The 25,973-nt window shown below is 37.6% G+C and overlaps 1 protein-coding gene across 4 annotated transcripts in view; it reads right to left on the minus strand.

The window, feature by feature from the left end:
* Positions 1-25,973, minus strand: part of UBE3A (ubiquitin protein ligase E3A) — a 54,042-nt gene that overhangs the window by 19,649 nt on the left and 8,420 nt on the right. For 3 of the 4 annotated variants that reach the window (XM_069006122.1, XM_069006104.1, XM_069006094.1), the window contains 5 exons: positions 24,328-24,395; positions 16,589-16,735; positions 15,863-15,981; positions 12,430-12,474; positions 3,052-3,362 (listed from right to left, as the gene is read on the minus strand). In XM_069006122.1, coding sequence (XP_068862223.1) covers positions 3,052-3,362; positions 12,430-12,474; positions 15,863-15,882 — 376 coding nt within the window. In that variant the 5' untranslated portion in view covers positions 15,883-15,981; positions 16,589-16,735; positions 24,328-24,395. The remainder of the gene's footprint in view (positions 1-3,051; positions 3,363-12,429; positions 12,475-15,862; positions 15,982-16,588; positions 16,736-24,327; positions 24,396-25,973) is intronic. The other variant, XM_069006113.1, reaches the window with a different exon arrangement.

Here is a 25,973-nt window from a genome sequence, read left to right on the forward strand (position 1 = left end):
ATTTGCCATTTGAAATCTTCCTTTCTCTTTAGAAAAAAGAAAGAAAACATTATTTATAGCTTTCTATGTTACTTCTCAAAGAGAACCCACAGATGCTTTCGTATCAGGTGATGATTTACAGTAGGATTACCACATGATCAGACCTTGAAAAGACATTCTGGTTTAAGCAGATTCTTCTGAACTGACACATAATTTAGAATTAAAACAGAATCTGTTTAATTGCATCTCTAGAGATCTAGAAAACATCTCAGAACTGTATTCACTAACCATGCTAGAACTACCTACCTCTGCAGAAAGAATTCTATCATTTTATTAAAGACATGTTTAATAAAGATGTTGCACATTAACATATTTTGAAATGTAATTACCTAGACTGATACTCATTCCAAGAAGTCATTAAATTAAAAATAAAACTAGATGATGACAAGACAGACAACCTACTGACTCACAGAATCCCAAGCCACTCTTAGAGCACATCTAACACAGGAAAGGTTAACCTTATGTCATGCTACTTAGATTGACTCCAATCTGAAGATGCTGACAAAGCTCAAAACTAAAATCTGTCCTGTTAAAAAAACAGCTCTACTGAAACCATTATGAAAGGATTCAAGCTTAACACAACATCTATTTTTGTCTGCTGCAGTGCATGCTCAGGAAGAAAAACTTGTTTTAAAAGAAGTTTTAATTTTCTTGCGTTAAGAGAAATTTAACTGCTGATACAGATGATGTCCCATGAGACAGCTCCTCAAAATGAGGACCACAGTCTCAAGTTCATTGAGTCTGGACCATAGACATTATTCATAGCATAAAAATTATCAGCACAAGTTGACAATTTAATATAACACATTTCAGATTTCCATACTTAGAATAAGAATTCCTCATTCCCTCTTTTAAATGTTTTAGTATTACAGGAACTAACTATGTGCTATTTCCAATTAAAATACTTAATAATACCATCAGCAGTTTCCTAGCAGCTTTAAGTCCTATCCCATGACCATCCCGTAATTGAGCTGCCATAAGGGTCTGCCCCATTTTTACTTTACAGCACTGAGAACAGCTGGAGGAAAACAAACCTAAGTGAAGCTTTATTGAAACACAAGCCAATTTTAGCTGACTTGTGTCTGGATCTGTGAGCTTTTCCATGCTTTTTCCTCTCACATCCTCTATTTCAAATAAGCAGTCCAGTAAAGCAACTCCTCTCAGACCATGTTCTCAGTAATACTGCACCATGAAGTCAAAAACCTGCACATGAAGTCAAGTTTTAACAGTGATCCTTGACTGTGAAAAAGACTGCGTGTGATCTATATATTGCCAACAACAATTAGCAAATTCATTAATTATATTTTCTTTATCTCTTATGGAAGCTTTGTTATCATTGTCTCCTTGCTGCCTGTCAACTGACCTTCTCTGTTTCCAATTTAATATTTTGGTCATCAAAATTGAAAATAGATTCCCAGGTAATGACAACATTGATTTTTAAATGATGCTTCCTATCTGATTACAATTGTAACCTATGCTTTTTATATATTTGTGATTTCACTATTTCCTTGTTTGTGGACTGCTATCTAAGGTATTACTGAGATGCTGACAATGGCTTCCACAGAATTTTTTCCTCAAAGGTAACAGTCTTAGGGCTTAGAACTCGAGAAAAGTAATTTAGGTAATTACTTCTGAAGGGTATTTCTTTCAATTTATTAGAACTTTCAATCCTATGTCAAGCATAAAAACAAGTCACACATCCTTTTCCTTGGCTTTGCTAAACTTAGTTGCAATTTTCCCAGTAACTGTTGTAGCACATAGACCTTAAACAATTCTGAGTGCTAGATTCCTTAGATATCATCCAATTCCAAAGGTAACTAAGCCTCAGATGGGCTTTAAGAATGCATTAAAGTTCTCTGTCTATACAGCTACAAAGAAAGGTCAGTACTTGTGATGCTCCAAAAGAGGAAGTCTGAGTCGCTGCTGTAGCCAACAGACTGTCTCTGGAGGTAGGCTGAGAAGACTCTTAGGTACCCGCCTTGGGGAGAGGGGATGATTAGAGAGAATAAGGAAAATTCTGTATCAGAAAAACTCCATTAAAAATACAAAAAAATCAAGAGAAAGAGGCACATTAAGTCTGTTTTGTGATTTTTTCTCATCTAATGCTACATTGCCTTCCCTTTCCCAGTGCTTGCCTCTCTGCTTATTCAGATCGTAAATAATTTGGGGAGAAATTTATCCTTGCATCAGATAAAGAACAAACTGATGCTGCTATTGACTGGAACATCTTGGGTTGCTTATAACACAGTACTATGTTTTATTGCTGATTCTGTAGTGTTTTTTAAATCTTTGCTGTAAACAATTTCACCTTCTTTAGCTAAAATAAAGGGATCTGGACTTCGTGTTTGTACCACTTTTTGCCACAATAGTTAAAAAAGGTCTGCTCAAAGGTTAACGGCCTTAATTACATTTGGCCTGGTTTCTGGATGTGTTTGCATCACAGGTTTTGGCAACAACTAACACTATTCTATTAGTATGTATTTACAATTAGAGAGAGTTTGAAAAGCGAAACAGAAGTTAGAAAACATATACAGAGCAGTATTTCATTTTACACTGGTTTAAAAGTAACTGTGCTCAAGCATTTTTAGCTTAGTGAATGTATTGCCTATCACCCACTGCACCGTTTTCTTCATCTGTTAAGTTTCTTAGCAAAGAATCTGGAATTAGCTAAAAGTATAACTTTTATAATTTACTAACTGCAGAAGAGTTACGAAACTAGCAAAACCAAAACAGTCTTACAAAAGCACTTAAAGCTTTTCTATATTTGCAAAAATCATTACTATTGTAAGACAACAAATGCATGTTGATTTTAACAGAGATGCGGTCAAGATCTAGGTCTGGAATCAGTGTTCAGCATTAATCCCCCCATTTTTCCAAAACCATAGTAAAATACTCGACTGTCTAATACTGTATTTTACTAAAGTCAGCAGAACACCACCAGAGTGAATTCTGCTGGCTTGTACTCGTGCAAATGAAATGTGTCTTATTTTATGAAAATTGTAAACATCTTACCTTTAAAGTCATCTCTTGGGCCTTGCATTTCCTTCTTGTTCATTTTTCTGTCAGTGCAGGAATTGTTATGGGCACCTTTGGAATTGTTTTCTAGGTAAGCTGAGCTCGTTCCTTTCTTGGAGGGATGAGGATCACAGAGTTTTGCATTAATCTTATAAAGCTCGAGGGCCTTAATGGCTGCTGCATTGTTATCCATACGGAGAAAAGTTGGACAGGAAGCACAAAATTCATTTGTACAGGCTTCATTTCCACAGCCCTCAGTTAACTGGTGGTAGTAGCGCTCTATTAGATGCTTTGCAGCTGCTCGCTTCCTGTAGCAAACATTCAAACAGTAAGTACAAGGATTAGTGGAGCATTCACATACAAAGCTCATTCAATAGCATCAGCAAGGCAGAGATTAGTCAGGCACTGAAACACAAGATTTCTGTCAGAAAGAACACATCAGAAGATTTTTTTAAAATCCATGATTCTCATCTTGAAAAATGCAAATATATTTAACACACAATTTAATTTGTGGGTTCTATGTAAGTGAAAAATAAATCCTGTTCATGCATAGTTTTTTATGGTAATGCTACAGTGGAGACAATCTTGTACAGTTCTGAACAATCTCAGCTGTCGCTACAAAAGAGAGCAATTTGAATGCAAAACAAGGCTGCAACCGAAACAGAACTGGATGTTGTACAGGTGTTGAATCTAATATATAGTACTGAGGCATGGTCGCCACTGACAGACGGAAGAGGCACAAAACACAAACAATTCAGACATTTATTTAGCAATACTATCAATACTACACTATTTTACCCATTTTAACAAGATTCCAGATGACTAAATTATCATATTCAGTCTATTTAAATCCGCACAAAAAATATTCCTTTATTAATTAAACTGATGCCAAAAACACAATTACAGATGCGCTCAAGGCTGAATATATTTCTCCTCAGCTTAAATAAATTATACAGTTCTCTAAAAAAAAAGAAAAAAACACCCAAAAAAGCGGTATCTGTCAAATCGTTCTGTTTCTTTTACCATCATAGGTGGCAAGTAGATACTCTGAAAAATCACAGCTGTATTGCTGTACAAGTCTATGTGCTCAGTACTATATATATGCACAAAAGAAAATGTAACTGTCTTATTAACAAGGTCACAGACTTCTGCAAAAATGTGCAAAGAGTAAAAAAATCACTGGAAAGCTGCAGGTAATCAGGACAGAAGCAGCTGCATGCAGCACCAAGAGCATGTTTGACCACATTTTGGAAAGAAAGCCCCAAACCTCAACTTCATTTAAGATAGTAAGTTATTAATGAAAACTACCAACTATGAAAGATTTCAAATATTTTGACTAGGTGTAACATATGGGCCTTTTACGTAACTTTAGTGACACAGTACTATAAAGATTAGAGCATCAGAAATTGTAATAGTAACTTAAAATTGCCTTTCCTGATGTTGATGCATGCACAGATTCTGCATAGAACAAGTAATTCAGAACTGAAGTGCTAGACTGGTATTACTCAGCACTTGCTGCACCTTGCTGTTAATAATGGCTGGTTAAATTGCCGTCTCAATGCAGCTACTTTAGAAGGGAAAACGTTCAGAGTGACTGCTGAGGTGTATATTACTCAGCAATAACACCTTTGCTTCTTTCTTTTCATCCTTCAAGATCTCATGATGCCAGAGAAGAAAATACATCTTACAAGCAAAACAATTACTTTGATGTCTATCTGAACTCTCAAATGCCCCAGTACGTTTCAAGGGAAAAAACCAAACAAAAAACCAGCTGAAGAGAAAGGTTTCCCTGGGACTTTGGGATGGATATGGGGGGGGGGGGGGGGGAAGCAGCAGCATGAGCAATATGACTAAAATCATCACTGTGTAACAGGGAATAGCTGTATTCTAATCTAAGGAAAGAGTTCTAGTCTCTCACATTTTTATATGTAGGCTTAGGAGAATCTGCCTCTCTCCATGTACATCTAAAAATAAGTGTTTTTTAAATCTTGTCTTTTATACTTCAGCCATTAGTATAGGGACTTTAAAAAAAACCACCCAAACCCCACCAAAGCAATAGTGTTTTAATACAACTTGGACCAATACACGATTTAAGAAACAACTATTTCTGATTGCAAAATTTTGTGCTTTGATAATTCCTGACTTTCAATCATTCCAGACCTCCAGATTTAGAGTGTGCAATACTGTAATTTGTAAGCAGGTTAAGTATTTTGTATGAAAAAGTTGGATTGTTACAACTGAGCTGTAGCCACCTGTCTCAGCAACATGCACACCTTTCTAGCTCACACACCTATTTTGATTAAAGTTTTATCAATGTATAAACACTGATATATTAACAACATATTTTTCATATTAAACAACACTCCATTTTAATCAGGTCATATCTGAGATGCCAGTAAATAAAGCTAAGCTTAGACTGGTCTCTAATAGTTAACTTCTGATAGACTCAATATTTTTTTTTTAAGTTTTTAGCTACCAATTACTTCTCAAACTTTGCTATGCCTACAATAAGGCTGCTTGTACAAACACTTTTGACTTGTAGCTGGAGACTCACTGACTCAAGTTCTGTGAAACTCTATTAGAGACAGAAGGTCTGATTGAAGGCTGTATTTTTAAATTTTGTTTTAAAACAAGTATGGAAGCAAACAATATGGTGTACTAGAATAACCAGTATTAGAATTTCATAGGACAACATCCTTAGTTGGAAGGGACCCGCAAGGATCATCAAAGTTCAGCTTCTGGTCCCGCACAGAACCATCCTCAAGAATCACACCATCTGCCTAACAAACACTTCTTGGACTCAGACAGGCCTGGTGCTGTGATCACTTCCCTGGGGAGTCTGTTCCAGTGCCCAACCACCCTACAGGTGAAGAACCTTTTCCTAATATCCAGCCTAAACCTTCCCTGATACAGTTTCATGCTACTCCCTTGGGTCCTGTCACCACAGAGAAGAGATCAGTGTCTGCCCCTCTGCTTCCCCTCATCAGGAAGCTGTAGACCATGACGAGGTCTCCCCTCCAGTGTCCTTCTCCAGGCTAAACAGACCAAGTGACTGCAGCTTGTCACCAAGTGACAGCGGAAATCCAGAAAGATGACATCAACTGGCTTCCCTTGATCAACTAGTTGGGTTACCTTGGCATAAAATGAAATTAAGTTTGACATGAACCCATGCTGGCTGTGACCAATGACTGAGTTGTCCTTCAGGTGTTTTTCAATAACTCCCAGAATAATTTCACCAGGCACTGATGTGAGACTGACAGTCCTGTAGTTTTCAGGGTCATTCTTCCTTTCCTTCTTGAATATTGGGCCAACACTGGCCAGTGTCCAGTTGACTGAGATCTCTCCAGATTCCGAGGATCATTGAAAAATCCTTGAGAGAGGCCTTGAGATGACATCAGCCACCTCTTAGAGTATTCTTGTATGAGTTCCATAAGCCCCCATAAACTCACAGGGATCCAGCTGGATCCTTCCCCCTCTCCCTGGCAGCTATTCCACAGACTTTTCACATTACCTCAGACAAATGATTTAATAAATAAATAAATAAATTTAAGTGAGGACACAGACCTCAGAAGGTAGAAGAGAATTTACCAAGCCTTCCACAAGAGCTACATTTCTGAGGTTCACTGATAAAAGGACTTACAGAAAATGCAGTTCTGAGTAAGTCAGTGTGTGATTTTACAACACAGTAAGACATTCCATACCACATTCCCACTGGTGTATACTTCAGGTGTTAATATCACTGCTCATTGCCAAAAGCCCGCATTTCCTATTTCTACATTTTTCAGCAGAAGAACTTGTAGCATACTCTCTACATTGTCCAAAAGTGAAAACTTGATCTCTTTCGACATTCCCCATGCCATTTAATATGCCGAAAACTAAAGTTCTTGGCCTGAGGCATTAAAACTGGTTCATCAAGCAAAGTAACATAAAACCACTCTCTATTCTTAGCTCATGCTACACCAGCGAAGACTGCAGCTCTCTTTAAGTTCCTATAAAGGGATCTACTGAAGAGCAACTGGTCCCTTAGAAAACTCAAGGCCTGTTTGCTGTACATTAGCACACAGTTACTACTGTAGTTAAGGCTACAATAGTGACTGACTTGCACATATATTTCCAAATACTCTTTGTTGTTGCACATGCAACTATGAAGCTGCACTGGTGTGGCTGCAGTTGTAAACATTTCACAGACATTTCACAGGCATATCCTTATGACTGAAGGATAACTTCCCACTCAGTGGGCCTTGTATAACCTCCTCAAGCAATTCACACTGCTTCAGTGAGGAGGAGAGGCACCTAAAATAGATACCCAACTTCCTTCCCCAAAGTCCAACAATTTCACAAGCACACTTTTTGTTTCAAATGAAATTAGCATTCACTGAGTTAGTTTGTAGTAGTTACATAAAAAAGAATGCCTTTAGGCTTTTCATATGCTCTTTAGCTAATAAAAAGCCAGCTAATAAGTACTTTGCATTTTTAATTTAAATTCTGCCAAAACTGTGGAGTATCACAAGAAACATGTACCACCAAGACAAAGGTGTCTGCATTTTCAGCAGTAATTTTTGAATGTCTAAAACTATAAAAAACAAGGATTAAGGGTACTGGTTCCAAAGTTCATATGAAACAGAATGTAATTTGCATTTCTCAAATACCTTAAACTAAGTACAGAGAAATACCATTAAAGGAAACTTTTGCCACAGAAAAAAATCAGAAGTTTAAACATCAAAGGAATTTTTGAAAAATCTGAAGCATGTAGTAATTTAAAGTTCACATACAAAGCATTTAAATTCAAGTTTATGTTTACATTCAAAATGTGCCTGAAGTTTAAAATACCTGCATAACTGCATCATTTTTGTTCGTAAGTTTACCTAAATTTTAGAAATACACATGGATGTTTCATACTTGTCTGGAAATACCAGCATGAATTAACATACTTCTGAATGGTTTCTGCTTAGGGCACAATAATTTTTATATTATTTTTACACATAAATCTCACATTGGACAGAAGTGTTGATCTGCTGGAGGGCAGGAAGGGATCTGGACAGTCCGGATTGATTGGGCCAAGGCCAACAGCGTGAGGTTCAACAAACTGAAGTGCCAGGTCTGGCGCTTCAGTCACAACAACCCTGTGTAGTGCTACAGGCTGGGGACAGAGTGGCTGGGAAGCTGCCCAGTAGAAAAGGACCTGGGGGTGCTGGTCCACAGCAGCTGAACATGAGACAGTGTGTGACTAGGTGGCCTAGAAGGCCAATGGCAACCTGGCCTGTATTAGCAATAGTGTGGCCAGCAGCATGAGGCTGTGATCATCTCCCTGTTCTTGGATCTTGAATCCCATGTCCAGTTTTGGGCCACTCACTGCAAGGAAGACACTGAGGTGCTGGAGTGTGTCCAGAGAAAGGCAGTGGAGCTGGTAAAGTCTGAAGCACAAGTTTTATGAAGAGCAGCTGAGGGAGCTGGGGGTGTTTACCCTGGAGGAGGGTCAGAAGAGACCTTATCACTCTACAACCACCTGAAAGGAGGCTATAGCCAGGTGAGGGCTGGTCTCTTTTCCCAACCAACCAGTGATAGGACAAGAAGAAAATAGCCTCAAGCTGTGCCAGGGCAAGTTTAGGCTGGACATCAGAAAGGATTTCTTCACTGAAAGGGCTGTCAAGCTTTGGAATGGGCAGCCCATGGAGGGTGTGGAGTCACCGTCCCTGCCTGGAAGTGTTCAAGAAACAACTGGACATGGCACTTGGTGCAATGGTCTAGTTGATAAGGTGGTGATTGGTCAAGGGTTGGACTCAATGGTCTTGGAGTTCTTTTCCAGCCTTGATGATTCTATGATTGCTCCAAGATGGCTAAATTTAGTAAGTGTAAATCTACAACAGCCTGTTTTACAATGGCTATTAGGAATTCAGAAGTGCCAAAATGTTCATAAGCAATTTTCTTAATGCAAAAAAAAAAAAAAAAAAAAAAAAAAAAAAAAAAATCCAAAAAAGCATTAATGGGCATGGAAACTGTTTGTCTTCTGGGTAAGAAAAAACCTAGGAAACAGGTTTTTTAGTACTAATAGCAAAACAATTTCCAGTACATGTGTTAACAGAGGCATAAAGACACATCTGCAACAGTTATACTACACTCTGGAAACAACATGACCAGCATATCAAAAACAGTTAAAAAGGTGTTGCAGATGGTCATCTTTGTGAAGTTACATATTGCTTTGCACAAGTTTCAGCTTCTAACCTTGCACATTGGTTTTCCTGCTTCTGTTCAGCTAGAGTAAGAATAGCAGAAAAGAAAAGAAAAGACAAGCTTCCAGTAACAGCACTGCCCACATAGAGGCTTTTGAAGAGCCCTGCACACCACACTGCCAAACACTCCACCCAGACCTGGAGCCCAGCCCTTTGTTCCAGCAGTGTTGTAACACCTTTTGCCTGCCTCAGCTTCTGGCACCACAGCAAATATGCATGGAGCTCACATTTTCCAAACTTCATTCTTTCCAGTGTGGTGGACCCCAACAGCAGGGCTGGATTGTGAACCCCCCTTAGACCATACCAGCGTAACCCAAGGGACCTCCCTCCCAACCATGTGTTCTAGATCTACCATGCTTCTGGGAACATCATGTGCTGACAAAGGCAGGGCACTTCCTCAGGAAGGGCAACCCTGAGAACAGAAGGTCTGTCCTGGCTATATGGAGCAATGCAGGAAGACAAAGAGAGGGAGTGAAGAACACAGCATCTATCTCACAATCTTGTCGCAGAAAAACTGCCTTGCTACAGTCCTATTTGAAAAGCAGAGAAGAGTTTCAAAATTGCAAAGCATCCTATCCTCAAAAGCAGAGAGAAGGAAAGATGAATGCACAGAGAGCTGTATGAAGACAGCCATACCTTTACCTTGGTATGTGATATCATAAAATAGAGTGAAAACACATGAACAGATAAGAAGTTATTTTTTAAGAAAGTTATATTAATTGAAGCTTAAAGTCAATGGAGATGTGTGACAGTAGCAGACAGAAGATGCTGACCTTAACAATTCTAAGACCTGAATGAATGCTAAGGTAAAAAGACTCCTGACTTTGAGCTAGCACCAAGATGTTCATCACATGGAAACTCAGAACTTGAAAAGCTTGGGATAAGCAAGACTTACACATGGAAGATTTTGCTGTGTAAGAAACTGAGTATTTTCTTTAAATTTCTTTTCATTCACACATGTGAAACATATATGAGTATGCTCTTGGTATAAAGCTTTGCAATGCAAAATATGGAAATAAATAAAGCAACTGTATCAGCCAACCAGAGCAAAACCAATCATTCATTGTGCAAACAAAAAACCACCTGCATAGGTCCCGCATTTACTAATGAATTTTAGGCATGTAAATAGCATAGTAACTATTTTAGCAACACAATAGGCTTGCAGGTCACAACTCTACCACCCAACCTGCCATTCCACCTTACGTGGCAAGAGCCACTTGCAGCAGAATTGCAAAAATTCTCTGTAACAGCTGTAGTATCTATCACATTGTGATACAGTTTAAAAAAAAATTAGTTTCGCAAGTATACTGTATAACTACTAGTCAAATATGTGAATTCCTACAGCTTGACTGGCTCACATTTATTTTGAAGAAGTCAAGGTCACTCTGATCACTGGTCTACATCAAAAAGAAAATGTACTCAGCTACCACACAGAAAAGCTTACTACTGTAGATTATTTTTTCATGCTTGGTTTTAAGGAAGATATATCATGCACACACAAGAACTGTCAAACTCCTAGAAGGAAAAAAGTTTTACTGCCTTTTCCTTCTGATTTATCCTAGGTCGTGAGAGTTTTTGTTTCACACCAGTCTAGATGAGTGCTACTGATACATCTTTCCTTAGAATGTGTAAAAACAGTAATCCAACTGACAAGATCCAGAGTGGACTATAGCCAGGCTGCAGCCTTATTTCTCCTGTTTGGCTAGGCCAGGGAAACAAAAGGACACAACTCAACTTGCTGCAGGAACAATAAACCACAATGCAGCACAGGCCACTACTGGAGCAGGAATAAGAGACCATGGCAGAGCTTTTGCTCTGCGACTTCTAATGCATGTCCACATAGCAACATGCAGAGGCACCACTCAGGTCTGGAGCCCTGAAACCTTCACTCCTAAGAAAGCAGCTGGACAGCACTTCTGTAACAGATGGTATGAGTGAGGGAAAAGAAGTTTGTCATACAGGAGAATTGCTTCTCCTAGCGCAAGAAAAGGTTTCACTGCAGTGAATTGCTAATAACACATCAGAAAAGCCCTCACCGTTTCCTCCTCCTCATTTTTTAGGTATGCAGTCCAATGTGGGGGGGCTCACCGCAGCTTTGCTCCTCCTTAAGTTAGGCAGCTACAGCAGAGAAGTCCTTGAGCAATTCACACTATGTCCCTAGCCTGCAAAACATCCTGAAAATGGCATCCAGCCCGTGGTGCGTAAAATGCTGAACTGCTTGGGGGGAAGGCGTGAAGGAGACAGTTTAAGGTCAGAGAAGAAGTTTGTGGCAAAAGAGAAATGAACCCAGATCCTTTGAAGCCTCAGACAGCACAACAACTACTGGGCTACATTCCCTCTATTATTTTGGAACTTGTGCTGTAAGCCAGAAGAGCAGTTTGTGGCTTCTCTATTAGAATTCTATAACAGAACAGTTTGAATAACTGGAAAAGAATCTTTGTTTGCTAACTCAAAGAAGAATCAAGTCTCAAATAACTTTTTTTTTTAATGCAAACCTGCAAACCTTTTGAATTTTTAAATTGAAACGAACGTTTCAGCCCATCACAATTTTGCTTCTAGTTAATCTTGACTTCCAGACTAATGAAAATAAGACAAAAAAGGTTCAGACATGTCAGCAATATGCTCTGTGAATACTGTTCAGTGAAAGAGAGCTAGTTTTTTGTTTCCAGAATTTATGTCAGAAGTAAATGGCATATAAATTCACCAAATTAAGTCACAATCTTTTTTCTTAGTTCAACAATCCATCTGCCACAACAGATACCAGCAGGTATTGTGCCTTAGTACTGAAGTGTTTTCAAACCCGTGCCAGATGTTAGTGAATGGCAGGTAGAAATTACATCCCTGCTGTCAAGTCTGAATATAGGCTGTAAGATTTCTGACACTGTATTATGCTACCATCTACTGGTTCACATTAAATTAAACCTCTGAACTTTCCCTTCAATTCATTCACGCTCCAAAAAAAAAAAAAATCAGTTTCTACAGAGGCTTAAAAATGCAAAATATTAATTTGAAATTTTCTAAGGTAATTTCACAGTTCTACTCAACTTTTGCCGTCTTTTTATTAAGCAGATGGAAGAGTGACTATTATATATGTTCAGAACATTTTTAACCAAGATACACCAAACTCATCCACTCATTTACTTACATTCGGCTAGTTTCAATGTTCTCAGAGTGAGGTTCTCCTGGTGATCTGCAAAACCAGACAGAAAACCTTAAGCATTGCTTCTACTTCTAAGTCAGTACAATATGAAGAGTTATGAAAGGTGGAATGTGGTAAGTGTATTATTGCCACTAAAAGCATCAACTTTTTGATACTTGCAGATTTAATTTCTCAAACTCTAGAATACAGTTTATAACATAAAACATGATAGTATAATTACGCCAAATTTCCTTAAGAAGGAGAGCACTTTTTCCCCACTGCTTACACAACAGGAGTCATTAGGGAAGAGATCTGGCAGTACTTCTGCATTCAGGCTGCATAGTGCACCAGTTCTGGGCTAATTCTTCATAACCACTTCTGTAACCAAAACGTGTACTCAAAGACTATCAGTGATCAACTGCAACCAAAAATTCTTTATAAAGCTGGAGTCTAAGAAGTAGCAGCTTAGAAGCAGGGTCCAAAAGAATCTCAAAGCAAATCTCACATCTCTCCACCTGAATTCATGGAGCTAATCTCACAGACAGCTTTGTTTTCTTCAATCCAGCCAAGAGAACAGCCAGTAATATTCAGAATTAAGAGCTATTGCCTGGCATTTTTGAACACACAAGCAGCACCTGTGTTTAGCTTGACAACCCCCACTGACTTAATTTACAGAGTAATTCAAGAGGTATAGCTCCATACTAACTTAAGTAGACTAAATTATAGTTATGTAGCTCCTCTTTATTCCCATCTTCCTTAAGACAGCACTGATGTAACAGTTGACTTTTTTTTTTTAGACAGTATTTTTTTTCTCCCTTTCGGACTTCCCCCTAGCCAGTGAGTTTGTAGCCAGACAAGCCAGAAGACAAGGCACAACAAATGCAGCAGTTCTGATTCCCATCATCTTAGGATGCCTTGAAATCATACCCTAAAAGACCTTACGGAACCTTCACTTGGGTACAAACTTTGGTACAGTTGACCAGAACCACCATGCTGGAAATACTGTGCAAGGAGTGGAAAGAGAGCACAGTCATTACAGTAAAACTCTGCAGCTTGGATGAACAAAAATGTCTTTCATGACAGCTTTCTAAAAACAGAAGTGAGCTAAAATCTGCAAATAGAACTAACTTTGTAGGTTTAACCAGAGTCTGCTGCGGGACTTCAGTTAGGACAGATAAGCAGACTTTCCCATAGCTTTACAGGGAAAAAAAATCTTTACTTACAGGAATGCAATTTCTAAATTTCTTTATTTACTACATAACTATCTATAATATTCTAAATGCTATTGGAAATCTCCAACTGTAGCCTGATACATTCTTTTTTTCCTGTTTCATTGTGCTATTTTACTGGATGGTCTCGCCTATTAAAGCTTGGACTGCTCTCTAAATTCTTTACTAAAATTTTAGTTCCTTTTCTGAAATACTAGATCTTAACAATATTCTGGATTCTACCAAACAGACCCAGTGCCTAGAAGGCATTTCTGGCAGACAACTTAGAATTCCTAGGCTAGCTGGATACTGTGCGGTGACAGATGATGCAGAACACAGGAAATTATTTGTTTATATTTCATTAACTTATAAAATTTAACTGACACTAGGGACAGAATTCTGAACTTCCTATCCAACTAATTTTATACTCTTGCTTAAAATGTAAATACCCTTTTAACTGGAAAATAGCATAAAAACTGCCCAATTAAAATTTTGGCTTCTATTTATTACCTCCAAATTACGTTTCTGTTACTCATTAAATTCAGAACTGACAAGACAGTTGCTGACAAAAATATTGTTCAGCAGCAAAACAAATGAAATTTCTCTTCAACTCCAGCAACCAAAGCAAGCCTCTAAATGCTTAGTGAAAAGAACCTCAATTGTTTTTTTCCCACTTATTCACCTGGGCATGTAAGTGTTAGAAGCTGGAGTAGAGGAAAGATGCATATTTATATTCATACTGGTTAGCTCCTCTATTTACTTCCAGGACTTCAGAAAACAGTAGCAAAAGGTCTGGACATTTGAGGCTTTGCTCTCTTAATTCTAGTATTGCGACATACAACACATTGAAGCTTTGGGAGAGTAGTGTTTTTAGTTGCTATGAAAATGCAAGGGAAATAGTGGTGTTAAAAGAAAAACATCAAGAATACTGATCACTTTCAGCCTTTAAAATAAACAGCAGTATGAAGAATTACAGAAAAAGAGCAGATTGGCATCCAAAATTTGCATGTAAAAAAGTTAGCCTGGCGATCTGTAGTACAGACATGTAAACACAGCTATCAGTATACCCAAAATCGTTTTCTATCCTCATCATTTGTGAGAATTTTATCTGGGCTGTAAAGGGACAATACAGTTCAGTCCACGTTACTCTAAAAAAAAAACCCAAAAAGTTGCTTCTGTAAGATAAACAATATAAGAAAAAAATACCATCTAGCTGGGTGAAAAAAGGTTTGGTCTTCTAAGGAAAGTGGTTCTGCAGAAAACAGGGTGAAAATTCCTTCAGCTTATTGTTTTCTAAAACATGAGCAGATCTACTATAACTATGGTTTGCAGAACTATTAATGCACATATTAACTCGATTTTAAAAGGTTTCAAATGACAATGTAAGCACCTAACAAAATGAGCTTTCAGTACTCATTAAAATGAAGTGGAAGATCAATCTAATTACAGGAATTGCACTTGTTTGCTGAGAAGCTATTTATTTTGCAATACCCAATTGTTTACAAACAAGATACCTTGTTATTTCCTGTGAGCAGGCAACAGTACTGAAAAACAACTATATAGTACGGCAAGACGTCCTTTCATCATGCTTAAAATCTGAAACAAGAGTTCTGTTCAGAGAAAATCTCAGAGCAAATGCTCTTAAAATTTCAGCTTTGAATTAGATTGTAGATACTGATCACAAGACACCAACTAATCTGAATACTGCAGTATGAGCTAGCAAATTCAAATGGTGGCTCATTTCCAATAACACAGGGAGCAACTTCTCCATTCTACAAGCCACTCCTTTTACTTCCAGTGTACCCCTCTAGATGAGAGAGGTAATGGTATGCAAGCTTACACATTTTAACACCATCAAGCCTCCTGGATAAATACTTTAAAAAAAAATTGAACAAATGCTTGGCTGAGTATGCTAAACAATTTATACAGAAATTCAGTATGACAGTAAAAATCACCAGAGACTTATAACTGACAGTATTTTTCTTAAGAGGGATATCATGGAGCACCACAGCGCTTGTATTTTAGAAAGTAGGCAGAGACAAACTAAGTGAGCTTTGAAATCACTGTTAGCAAGAGTGTAAGTCAACTTTGCCAGCTGACTTATCTTAAACAAATAATGTAACTCAATATTATTTATAAAACTAATTTCAAGCCATACAAGTTAAATACCTTAAAATAAACATTATAGTAGAAAAATTCCTGAGAAACAACCCAGTATGTTTCATACTTACCTTTTACAAGCTGTGGCCATTCGGTGACATCAGGGTGATCACAATTTTGAGTCACTGATCAAAACCGAGTTGTCACACCACTCCTGTATCACGCTGGGCTAAGCATAAGCTTAACAATTCTAAATAAGTAAAAAATAATTTAGTTAAAAGTCCTTAAAAATTATTTTCAGCCAATTCTCTAAATAATAATAAAAAAAACAACATAAAAAGAAGAAAAATATTGCTGCTAAGTATTGTTTTATCAGTGAGATTAAGACTTACATTCATTTTTTGCGTGGCATTCTAACTTCTAGAGTAACTCACTGCAGTACAATCAACTGGTGAACTTGAAAATTCAGCAACTTATCTTTAGTCTTTCTAAAAAACCAAAATCCATACCCATCTCTTGGACCAGCAGAAAACACCCCATGACAAGACAACAAGCATTCAAAGATCTGGAATTGGGTGCATAAATATGAACTGTAATTTCCACCTACAATAAAATTCTGGTAGGTGTTTTTCTGCTACAGCTGGGTTAACATTGTTTCTTAGCAAGGCTCTGTTCCCAGGGAGCAACAAGTAACCTGAACTTTGTTGTGTGCCTCTCCCCAAAAAGAAGTAAGCTACAGCTACATAAAAGTTTCAGAGGAGCAACTTTTGCTATCTATAGCAAATCTTTTAGGTTCTTTGCTCCATTTATATCACGTCCTCTTTCCTCTCCCTTAAATTTTCAAAAGTATATTTTACCTGTCAATTGTTTCCCGTGATCTGGCTCCACTGGTATAAATTGAAGGGTTGGTCCTTTACTTTGTCACGCAGGTGGCAGCCAATGATCACTCAGCAATACTCGTGCCCAGAGCGCCCTGGGACCACCCCAGCTGATTACTTCCATGGCTGAAAAGGAACCAGTTAGTCTCTTACCTACTGCTATTATCTACTCTAAACTAAAGTTAATGGATAACATATTTCCAAACATAATCCTCAACACTCAATTCATCCCATTCTCTCTCCCCCCCCAGAGCTCCTAAGCGCGCTGGAGAAAGCCAGAAAAGAAACAAGGCCTCTGAAGGAGAGTCAGATGACAAATAGCATTTGCTTTCTGCTAATATAAAGTTTTGATAAAAACTGCAATGTTAATATTGTATTTAGTAAATAAAAAGTTATCTTACTTTCTCTTAACAGCAGCAGCTATGAAGACAGACCTCTGTATAGTATCCTGATAAGTTTTATTCCTGTGGTAACCCAGATGAAACCCCACATTTGCAGGTTGCCATGCAGCAAAAGCCTCACACAGAATGAAGGTGCACAAAGCTATTGAGGGCACACCCGCAGCTCTCTGCAACACCTGCAGACATAACAATCTGGTGCAAATACTAAGAGAGCACATCAGACAGCTTTAAATATGTAGTAAAAACCATTTATTTCTTTACTGCACCTTCTTAGGTGCTTCAGTCCAACCTATACAAGAGTCTTGCAGTAAGATCTTAGCAAGGCTCATGATTTTCTAAGGTTTGTCAGAAAAGCTGCCCAGTTTTGCCAGTTTACTATAATTTGCCATTCTATCACAAACTCTGCACAGAACAAAATTTGTGTTAGTTTCAGAATGATGCTTATTAGTTTTATCACGTACATTCATTGAGATAGGTAAAGCGCCATTTGATGATTTTAACATCAGTAGTATTTGAGTGTTCTCATCATAACACAAGTGCAGTTGACACAAGGAAAGTAAAAAAGAAGCAGGCTACCAAAAATCTCCAAAATAAAACAGAGGTTCTCTAGTACTTATGTTTTATGGGTGTAAATTGTCAAAGTTTAACTGAGTCAATGCTAGGAACATAGAAAAACAATTAAAAGTCAGTTGGACAGGTTCCTGATCTGTCAACATTACAGAACAGGGTATTTTCCATTTAATGTCTGCTGACTGTCAGCTGTACAGAAAGGCAAAACCTAAGATGCTGATGCAAAACTGAGAAGATGTAAAACACTGCTTAATACATTCTGATTAAGACCTGAAAATGTCCAGTTTCAGGCAAGCCTTAGTTTTGAGGAAACAGATGCCTATTCTAAAACTGCTTCTAGCACCTAGCCCAAGTAACTTCTAGTACACTGGTCAGAGGACAGTGGTATCATCTCTAAAGCTTCACTGGTTGGGAAACCTGCATTCTGTCTGAATGCTGGAAGTACCAGCTCATGCTCTGGAGCGTGCCTGACCAATCACTCCCTACCTAGACTTGGTCCTATATCATCCAGACTATTGGCAAAAACTTTCTACAGCAGTCTTCCATTCAAATAGAAGTATTTAGAACACCAGGCTGCCATCAACCTTAGTAAAACAAAGTTTTCCTGAGGCTGTTTTATACGGGAGAAGTCATGAACTCGACTGACAACAGTGAAGGAGCACATGAAGTGTTGGTGCTGGATTCAAACACCACCAGATTTTGGAATGCTAAAAAATATACATTAAATTGGCTGCTCCAAAGTCATAGCCAAGACAAGTTTGTGCCAAGGCCTGACACAGACCCAACTCTGTTAGTCAGATTTATCACACCACCGAACATAGTATCTACAGTAGTTCTGTGATGGGAGGAGTATCTGAACTGTCACAAATCTCACTGAGCTGAAGTAAATTCATTGAAGCTTGTTGTGAAATTTGTATCTACAAATTGAATTTATCATGGGTCAGAGCTTTGAATCAGGTAGTTTCAGGATTTCTGATTTATTGCATGATACCTTAAAACTAGACTTTTATTGTACTGCAGTTGAAAATTCTCATGCTACTTTTCACCAATATAGATGCAAAAAACCTTAATGAATCATTTTTCTCTTCAGTCTCCTTCTCATCCTACCTTCCCCACCTATCCTTGCTGCCACTCCTGTGGGACTGAGTATGATTGGCAAGGATTCCCTGGCACAGATGAAAGAATTAATTTTTCTAAAACCTTACTCATTCATGCATAAGCAAAGTAGAGTCTGCTGGCAAAGAGACCAGCATGTTGAAACACAGGGTGGGTGGTGAAGGAGACTGCCATCAGAGATCCCTTATTCTGAATATAGCTCAAACAAAGGACATTTTGACTGCTTAATCCAAACAAGCCACAAAAACCCTCCAACCTGGTTAAGAGAGTCAAAAGACACTACTTGATTAGGAAGGGAAAACCGCACTGATGAATACACCAAGATCTTGGAAAATGGCATTATGAAGAATTGCGAACTGGTCTAAACCAACTGCTTTTCTGTCACAGGAATTTCTCTACAAAAAACCTTCTCTGTTTGTTAACTTACCTTATAGAAGATGAAAACAGCAGCCCCAGGGCAGATACTTATTGGTATTACTCAAACAAATTCCCCTGGTCTTCACTGTTATGATCAGCACGACTTACAGTTTAGGCTTTCACAAACACACTGAGCAGCTGAAGGTATGAAAGGAAATTTGTGGCTGTGGATTATGTCTGAGATACCCAAGATGGCTGCCAGGCTTTTTGGGACTGGGCAGGCTCCAGTACAGACACATCTATGCCTGCCTAGTAACTGTTTACTAGGGGTAGAATCAACCAGGACTGCAACAACCCCTATTACAGTTAGGAAGACAATACACAAGGATCCATGTCTTCAAACCACGTATCTGAAGAACTCTGTGACTTGACCTAGCCTTCATGAAAAAGGAATGGGATAAATAATGTTTATGCAGTGATTTAGAACAGCATCTATTTCTCCAAGATGGCACACAGATGAATATTTTCTTAAAAGAATGCTCCCATCAACTCAAGGAGGAGTTAAAAAATGAGTGAAAGAACAAGATGTCAGGAAGCAACTTCATGCATCAAAAGGGGCTAAAAGCAACTTTGTTGCATAGTTTGATAAAATATACCTACATAGTTCGTTAAACCTTGAAAGTCTACAAGCAGAAACACAAGGCAAGAAGAGGTCCCCAACTTCAACATACAGAACCTAAAGCCACACCCTGGAGATTGTAAATACTTTCTTCAGCAACCAAAAAAAAGGCAAATAACTTCCAGGTACCAATCATTTAATTGAACATTACATGGTAAACCTACTACGGTCCCTGGGTATTTGATGTTCACGTTCTGTGACAGCAGTGAAATCTGGCAGCTGATACATAGTATCTGATGCCTAGGAAGATCCCTCAGAACATGAACACTATCCTTACTTAAACTGTAACTTCTGATTGACTTATTAAAAGAGTGGGACTTGTGGGAAGTGGCACCTGTAAGAATTTAGATTTCCTTTATAAAAGAATTTTAAGTTATCTACCCAAGTAATCTTTGACCCAAATTTTTTAAGATTCTCTTTTTGATCTATGATGAAAACAGGGGTGATTTACTGTACAATGAAGTACCATGATCTACATTACCTTCCAGTACCAGAATTTGAGTTGCTTAATTAAATGTAACCATCTCTCTCCAGAATATACCACTGAAAACAGCTTTTGTATGTTTTCTCAAGAGTCCCTCTGAATGTCCCAAGAACAAATTTTATGTATTTCCAGAAAGACTTTGAGTACCACAATGAAACAGTAATCTATACAGTAAGGAACTGACACCTAATATGAGAGCTGGCCTTTTAAAACTTGAGATTGAGTCAAATGTCCTGGAGAACATTCACCAAACCCCTAAATTCAATCTTAATTGTCATAAGCAGAAAAAATAATAATGTAATAGGCATGTTTGATTTCTTCATAAAGTTGGAAATATAAATTATTTTGTTGCCTGCATGCTGCTTCCAATGCACAAAACATAAAAAGAGAATTTTTCTTCATGCATCTAATTTGTAGGCAAAATTACTACTGATCCTACAATAAAATAAAACAGCCACTAATACAACCTGATCATAAAAATCCTAATGGAGCCAAAAAAAGCCCAACCAAACAATAATATGGCCTCTATATGAATTTTTCCTACTGCATGGTAAACCAAGCAATTCTACTAGTAACAACAAATGCAAAAATCACATTAGTTAGAAAACCAATAAGAATTGGGTTCTATCCTGGAAAATGCCAACCTAAAGTGACTAAAGCAGTCACAACTGATGTACAAATGTACACATGATCCCATATATTACAAAAAGAGTGACAGATTTGACTCATGAAGGGTGCCTGGAAGAGTGTCTGTTCATCTGCACAAAGTACTTCACACATCTTCCAAACTTTAACCCAGTTCTCCAATTATTCAATATTCTTCAGAAGTGTTCCAGAAGTAGTAAAAAAGAGCCACAAAGACAGCATGAAGATAGAAGAAAATGTCTTGTGATTAGACAATGAAAGGAGTTCAAAGTTAATCAAGCCTATCAATACAGATACTGGAAGAAACTAAGTCTTCTCATAGCACAAAAAGAATACATAAAGATCTTCCAACTGAAAAAAATGCATATGAAATCCCCTTGAATAGAAAATGAAAGCCGACAAATTCTAATTAGAGTAGGAACACAAGCATGCAGGATAATGAGAAAAATTAACACTTGAATAAATTATTTGGGATGGGAATCTGAATTTGCTACTATCTTCTAATTAAAGTTAGTGCTACTCTGGAATTTACATTTCAGTAAAAACACAAGTTACTGAGTTTCATAAAGGCAGAATTTTGTGCATCTCAATACAAAGAGATCAAACATAGATTAATATAAAAGCTCCATCCTATAATATCTGTATACTTACTTTGCCTTGATGTCAATACTCTCCACTGTACTGGTTTTGACTAGGATAAAGTTCATTTTCTTCATAGTAGCTAGTGTGGGGCTGTGTTTTGGATTTGTATTAACACAGGGATGTTTTTGCTATTGCTGAACAGTGCTTTCATAGATTCAAGGCCTTTTCCACTCTTCACCTCACCAGGCAGGAGGCTGGGGGTGGACAAGGAGTGGGGAGGGGTCACAGCTGGGACAGCTGACCCCAGCTGACCACAGAAACATTCCATATTATATGGCATCATGCTCAGCATATAAAGCTGGGGGAAGAAGGAAAAAGGGGGAATGTTCAAAGTTATGGCATTTGTCTTTCCAAGTCACCGTTACCTGTGATGGAGCCCTGCTTTTCTGGAGATAACAGAACATGTGCCTGTCCATGGGAAGTGGTGAATGAATTCCTTATTTTGCTTTGCTTGCATGTGCAGCTTTTGCTTTACCTATTAAATTATCTTTATCTCAACCCACAAGTTTTCTCACTTCTACTCTTTCGATTCTCTTTCACACCCCACCGTGTGGGGAGGTAGAGAGTGGCTGTTTGGTGTTTAGTTGCCAGCGGGGTTAAACTATGATATTCAAAAATCACAGAGTAACAGAAGAATATCTGATGTTTGCCCCCATTCCCTCCCCTCAGGCCAAAACTAGAGGCCTGTGTGTTATTCCCATTTTCTACAACTGTCCCTGCAACTCTGGATTCTAGATTCTGCCTTCAACATCTGTTCTTGGTTTGATATTTCAGTGAGATCATATATGTATTTTGTTCACCTCTGCAAAAGCAGGAAAGATCCAAAATTATCCTTAGCTTCTGCATTTTTCACTTAGACCACAGCCTGATTTTTGCCTTCCACTACACACACACCTGATTTTTTTTGCAGCAGAACCATTTGTTTCTATTTCAGTTATATTCTATCTGTTACTTCAGGCTCCCTCCAAAATCATATATAGCCATGAAAAAAAAGCCCCTTCTACACCAGTAGGTGAAATCCAATCACCTATTTGAATGTCTTTTAGTAACTCTCCTTTTACTGGCTACTTATCATGTTAAATTATTTTGCAATCAGGTAAGTTTTACAGCTTTGCTTCAGCTTTACTATTTAATTTTTTTTTCTGTCTGTCCTTTTGCTTATGCTCTGTTTTGATTTCTTTTGCCACCCATCTGTCATGCTGCCTTCCATGTAAAGTATCTTTCTGTTCACCAAATTCTTCAGCATGTTTGCTTAAATATAATTTATTTTAAAACCAAGCAACCATGCAATTCTGTAGCACAACATTCAGCTTTTCTGATGTTCCATTAGTATTTATTACTCACAATTTGTGGGGATTAGAGGGGAATTCTTCACCAATTTATGAAGCACATACCATTACAAAGACTCAATGCATACATACAGTGGCAAGCAGTTAAACATCCAGAAGAAAAGCAGCCAGCAGGAATAATGGCAATAAAGAAATAATGGCTTAGGTTTGAAGAAGAGCCATTGTACACAGAACTGGTATTGACACTGGAGAGCAAGAAGCAGGTGGGTGGTCCCAGTGGTGCTGTGGGTGCAAAAATGAATATACACTACCTGCCAGATGCCTACTAGAGTAAAGGACCAATCTATGCAATTCTCTCAGGAACATCTGGATTGTGATAATGTAACACTGTAGCTTTTTGAGAGACAATTTTTAATTAGTACACACTACAGCTAAAGTTTCAGCATAGAATTAACAGTTTTATTAGAGCCTGTCTATAGCTACCTACAAAACACAACTTAAAAAGACACCAAACAACTCTTTTGCAAACTTGTGATTTCAAAACTTTAAGTATATTTCTAAGTCAATTATCTTGAAAAGAAAAATCCAGACATAAACCCATGGCACAGAAAACTTGGATCAGCTGTTACTGAGCTCTTCCCCACATTTTAAGTGGTTAAAAGAGAAAAGTACACACATTGCTTAGAAGCTGTTCTTGAAATAACTACATACAATCTTGTATATGCATGAACAGACCTATTTAATATGGCAGAAAAATTAACCTAATAGTTGTTTTTCTGAATGCAGTGATGCTCAAAGTTTCAAAAATTCTCTATGTTCCAAGTTGGTTCATAGTTGGTAGAACTTCAAGAGACACTACAGAGTGGTGCAGTAATACCAGGTATTACCAGAGAACCACACCAGAATTAAGTTAGGAAATGGCAATTAAAATAACTACAAGTTCAAGTTCCAACCCTGCCACAATACGTGTACATATTTTTAAGCTGACTGGACGCTTAAGAGCCTAGACAAAAAAGAGATACCATGTGCCAGGGGTTTATGTTAACACTGATAATAAAGATTATATTTCTGTATTTCCCAGCATTCCTATTTGTAAATTTGACTTAACAGTGATGACTGGATAAATTTTCTGCAAGTTCTGAACTTATTTTTCAAGTCATACCCCCACTATAAATATGCTCAGCAGCAAATAAAAAAAACTGGTACAGCTTTCAGAAACACATCAATTCTTATCCAATCCATGGAGCAATAAATGGATGGTAGCAGCATGATGATGAGCTTGTTAAATCAAAAGGGAATTCATCAATGTTATATCTTCAGTATTTATTTTCCCCAAGAAAAATCAAGTAAGTCAGTTTTCTAGAAAATTATGACTAAGTAATAGATACCATAGTAAAAAAAAAAGGGGGAAAAGTGATTGTGTGCTTCTTCTTGAATTAATTTTCAACCTTTTTTTTAATCTCAGGGAAGAAAAGTATCATTATTTGCTATTATAATTATTAGCATACGAACAATGTAAGTGAAAACAAACATACCATATCTTTTCAGAGCTGCAGAATCTTGTTCTTTCAAATTCTATAATGGACTTCTACAGTTCTTGTACCTATAATGCAAAACATTACAATTCAGATCTTGCAGTATGCTTCATACCAATCTGAAGTTCAATACAACTTCAAGACAATACCTTCAAAAGTGCCTATTTGATTAGTCATGAGCCTGCAACTAAAGGAAACACAGAATCATAGAATATGTCAAGTCAGAAGGGACCTACAAGGATCATCATACCCAGCTACCCACTCCTCACAGGACTGCCTAAAACTTAATCACACTTTTCATAAAAATGCACAACAGAAAATAATTATTGTTAGATAAACTACAAAAACAAAGTTCATGCACATAGTACTCCCTATTATTTCCCCTGCAGTGATGCAATAGTTTTACAATTCCATTCATCCAGTTCATTACAAATACCAATTTCCTTTCTCCTTCCCGCCCCATATTTAGTTCTGTTTTTTTTTTCTTTTCTTTAAGAACTGGCATTTATAATAATAAGAAAAATGAACACTCAAAAGAAGTCACAGATAGAACCAAATCTTTGTTCTGGGTGCATAAAATTGCTGGAGTTCAGTAAGCTTTTCTATAAATTCTTCATTTTCAGAGAAGTCATAATTAACAAGGGACTAAAACATACTTGAAATATTTTCAACAAACACCTAAAAGCACAGCCAGCTTTGAGAGAAAAAGTGACACAAACAGACACATAGGCATATAACTGAAGAAAGACAGGGGCTGTGGATTCCCCATCAATGGAGGTGCTCAAAACCAAGGTGGATGGAGCTCTCAGTAACCTGATCTACTGGAAGGCGTCCCTGCCCATGGATGGGGGTTGTAATTAGATTTTTCTTTAAGGTTCCCTACCAACCCAAACCATTCCCTGATACTATGAAATCTACTTACTACTTTTCAAAAAAGTTAGTAATTTGGCACAGAATATCACATTTTCAGTACTGTGAAGACTTAATACATAATTTCTTGGTTTAAAACTTTATTAAGAACAAACAAATCCGACACAGCTGATTTAGGCTGATCTCCAACACGGATCAGAGCTCCCACAAAGGAAAACCTGATCTGGTTACCTGAACAGTACATTCAGTTTTATCTTAAAAGATGTCAAACCAGCAAGAACTCATTTAGTGTCAAGGGCCCAATTCTTTATCAGGGAACTGAAACCCTGGACCAGTTTTGCCACTAAAACTCTAAGCACTAACAATGTGAACACACTTCCTTGTATTGAAAAAAAATTCGTTATATAGGGCACCCTACATGTTTCATGAAAAAAGACTGCTATTTCAACAAACAGTTCTACTAATTATGTAGCTTTCTGTACAGTTAGGATTACTGTGCTAATGATACGCAACTGCATCAATAAAACTTTACTACTAATCAGAAGAAAAAGAAGAAAAATTTATCTGAACAGCATGAGACAATAACTGATGATTTTCTTGTTTGCAAGTAGCACTTCCACTCTGTATCAACAGCAGAAATCCAAAATATCTTATATTCTACTAAAGAATAATTCTTCATTCACAGTGGTGCCATTAGACAAACTCAGTTAAAAGTATTCTGACAAATGCAACCAATATTTTCACACCTTATGTCGTAGGACTTCCAGATTAAACTT

This window comes from Aphelocoma coerulescens, chromosome 1 (genome assembly GCF_041296385.1).
Source record: "Aphelocoma coerulescens isolate FSJ_1873_10779 chromosome 1, UR_Acoe_1.0, whole genome shotgun sequence".
Lineage (NCBI taxonomy): Eukaryota > Metazoa > Chordata > Aves > Passeriformes > Corvidae > Aphelocoma > Aphelocoma coerulescens.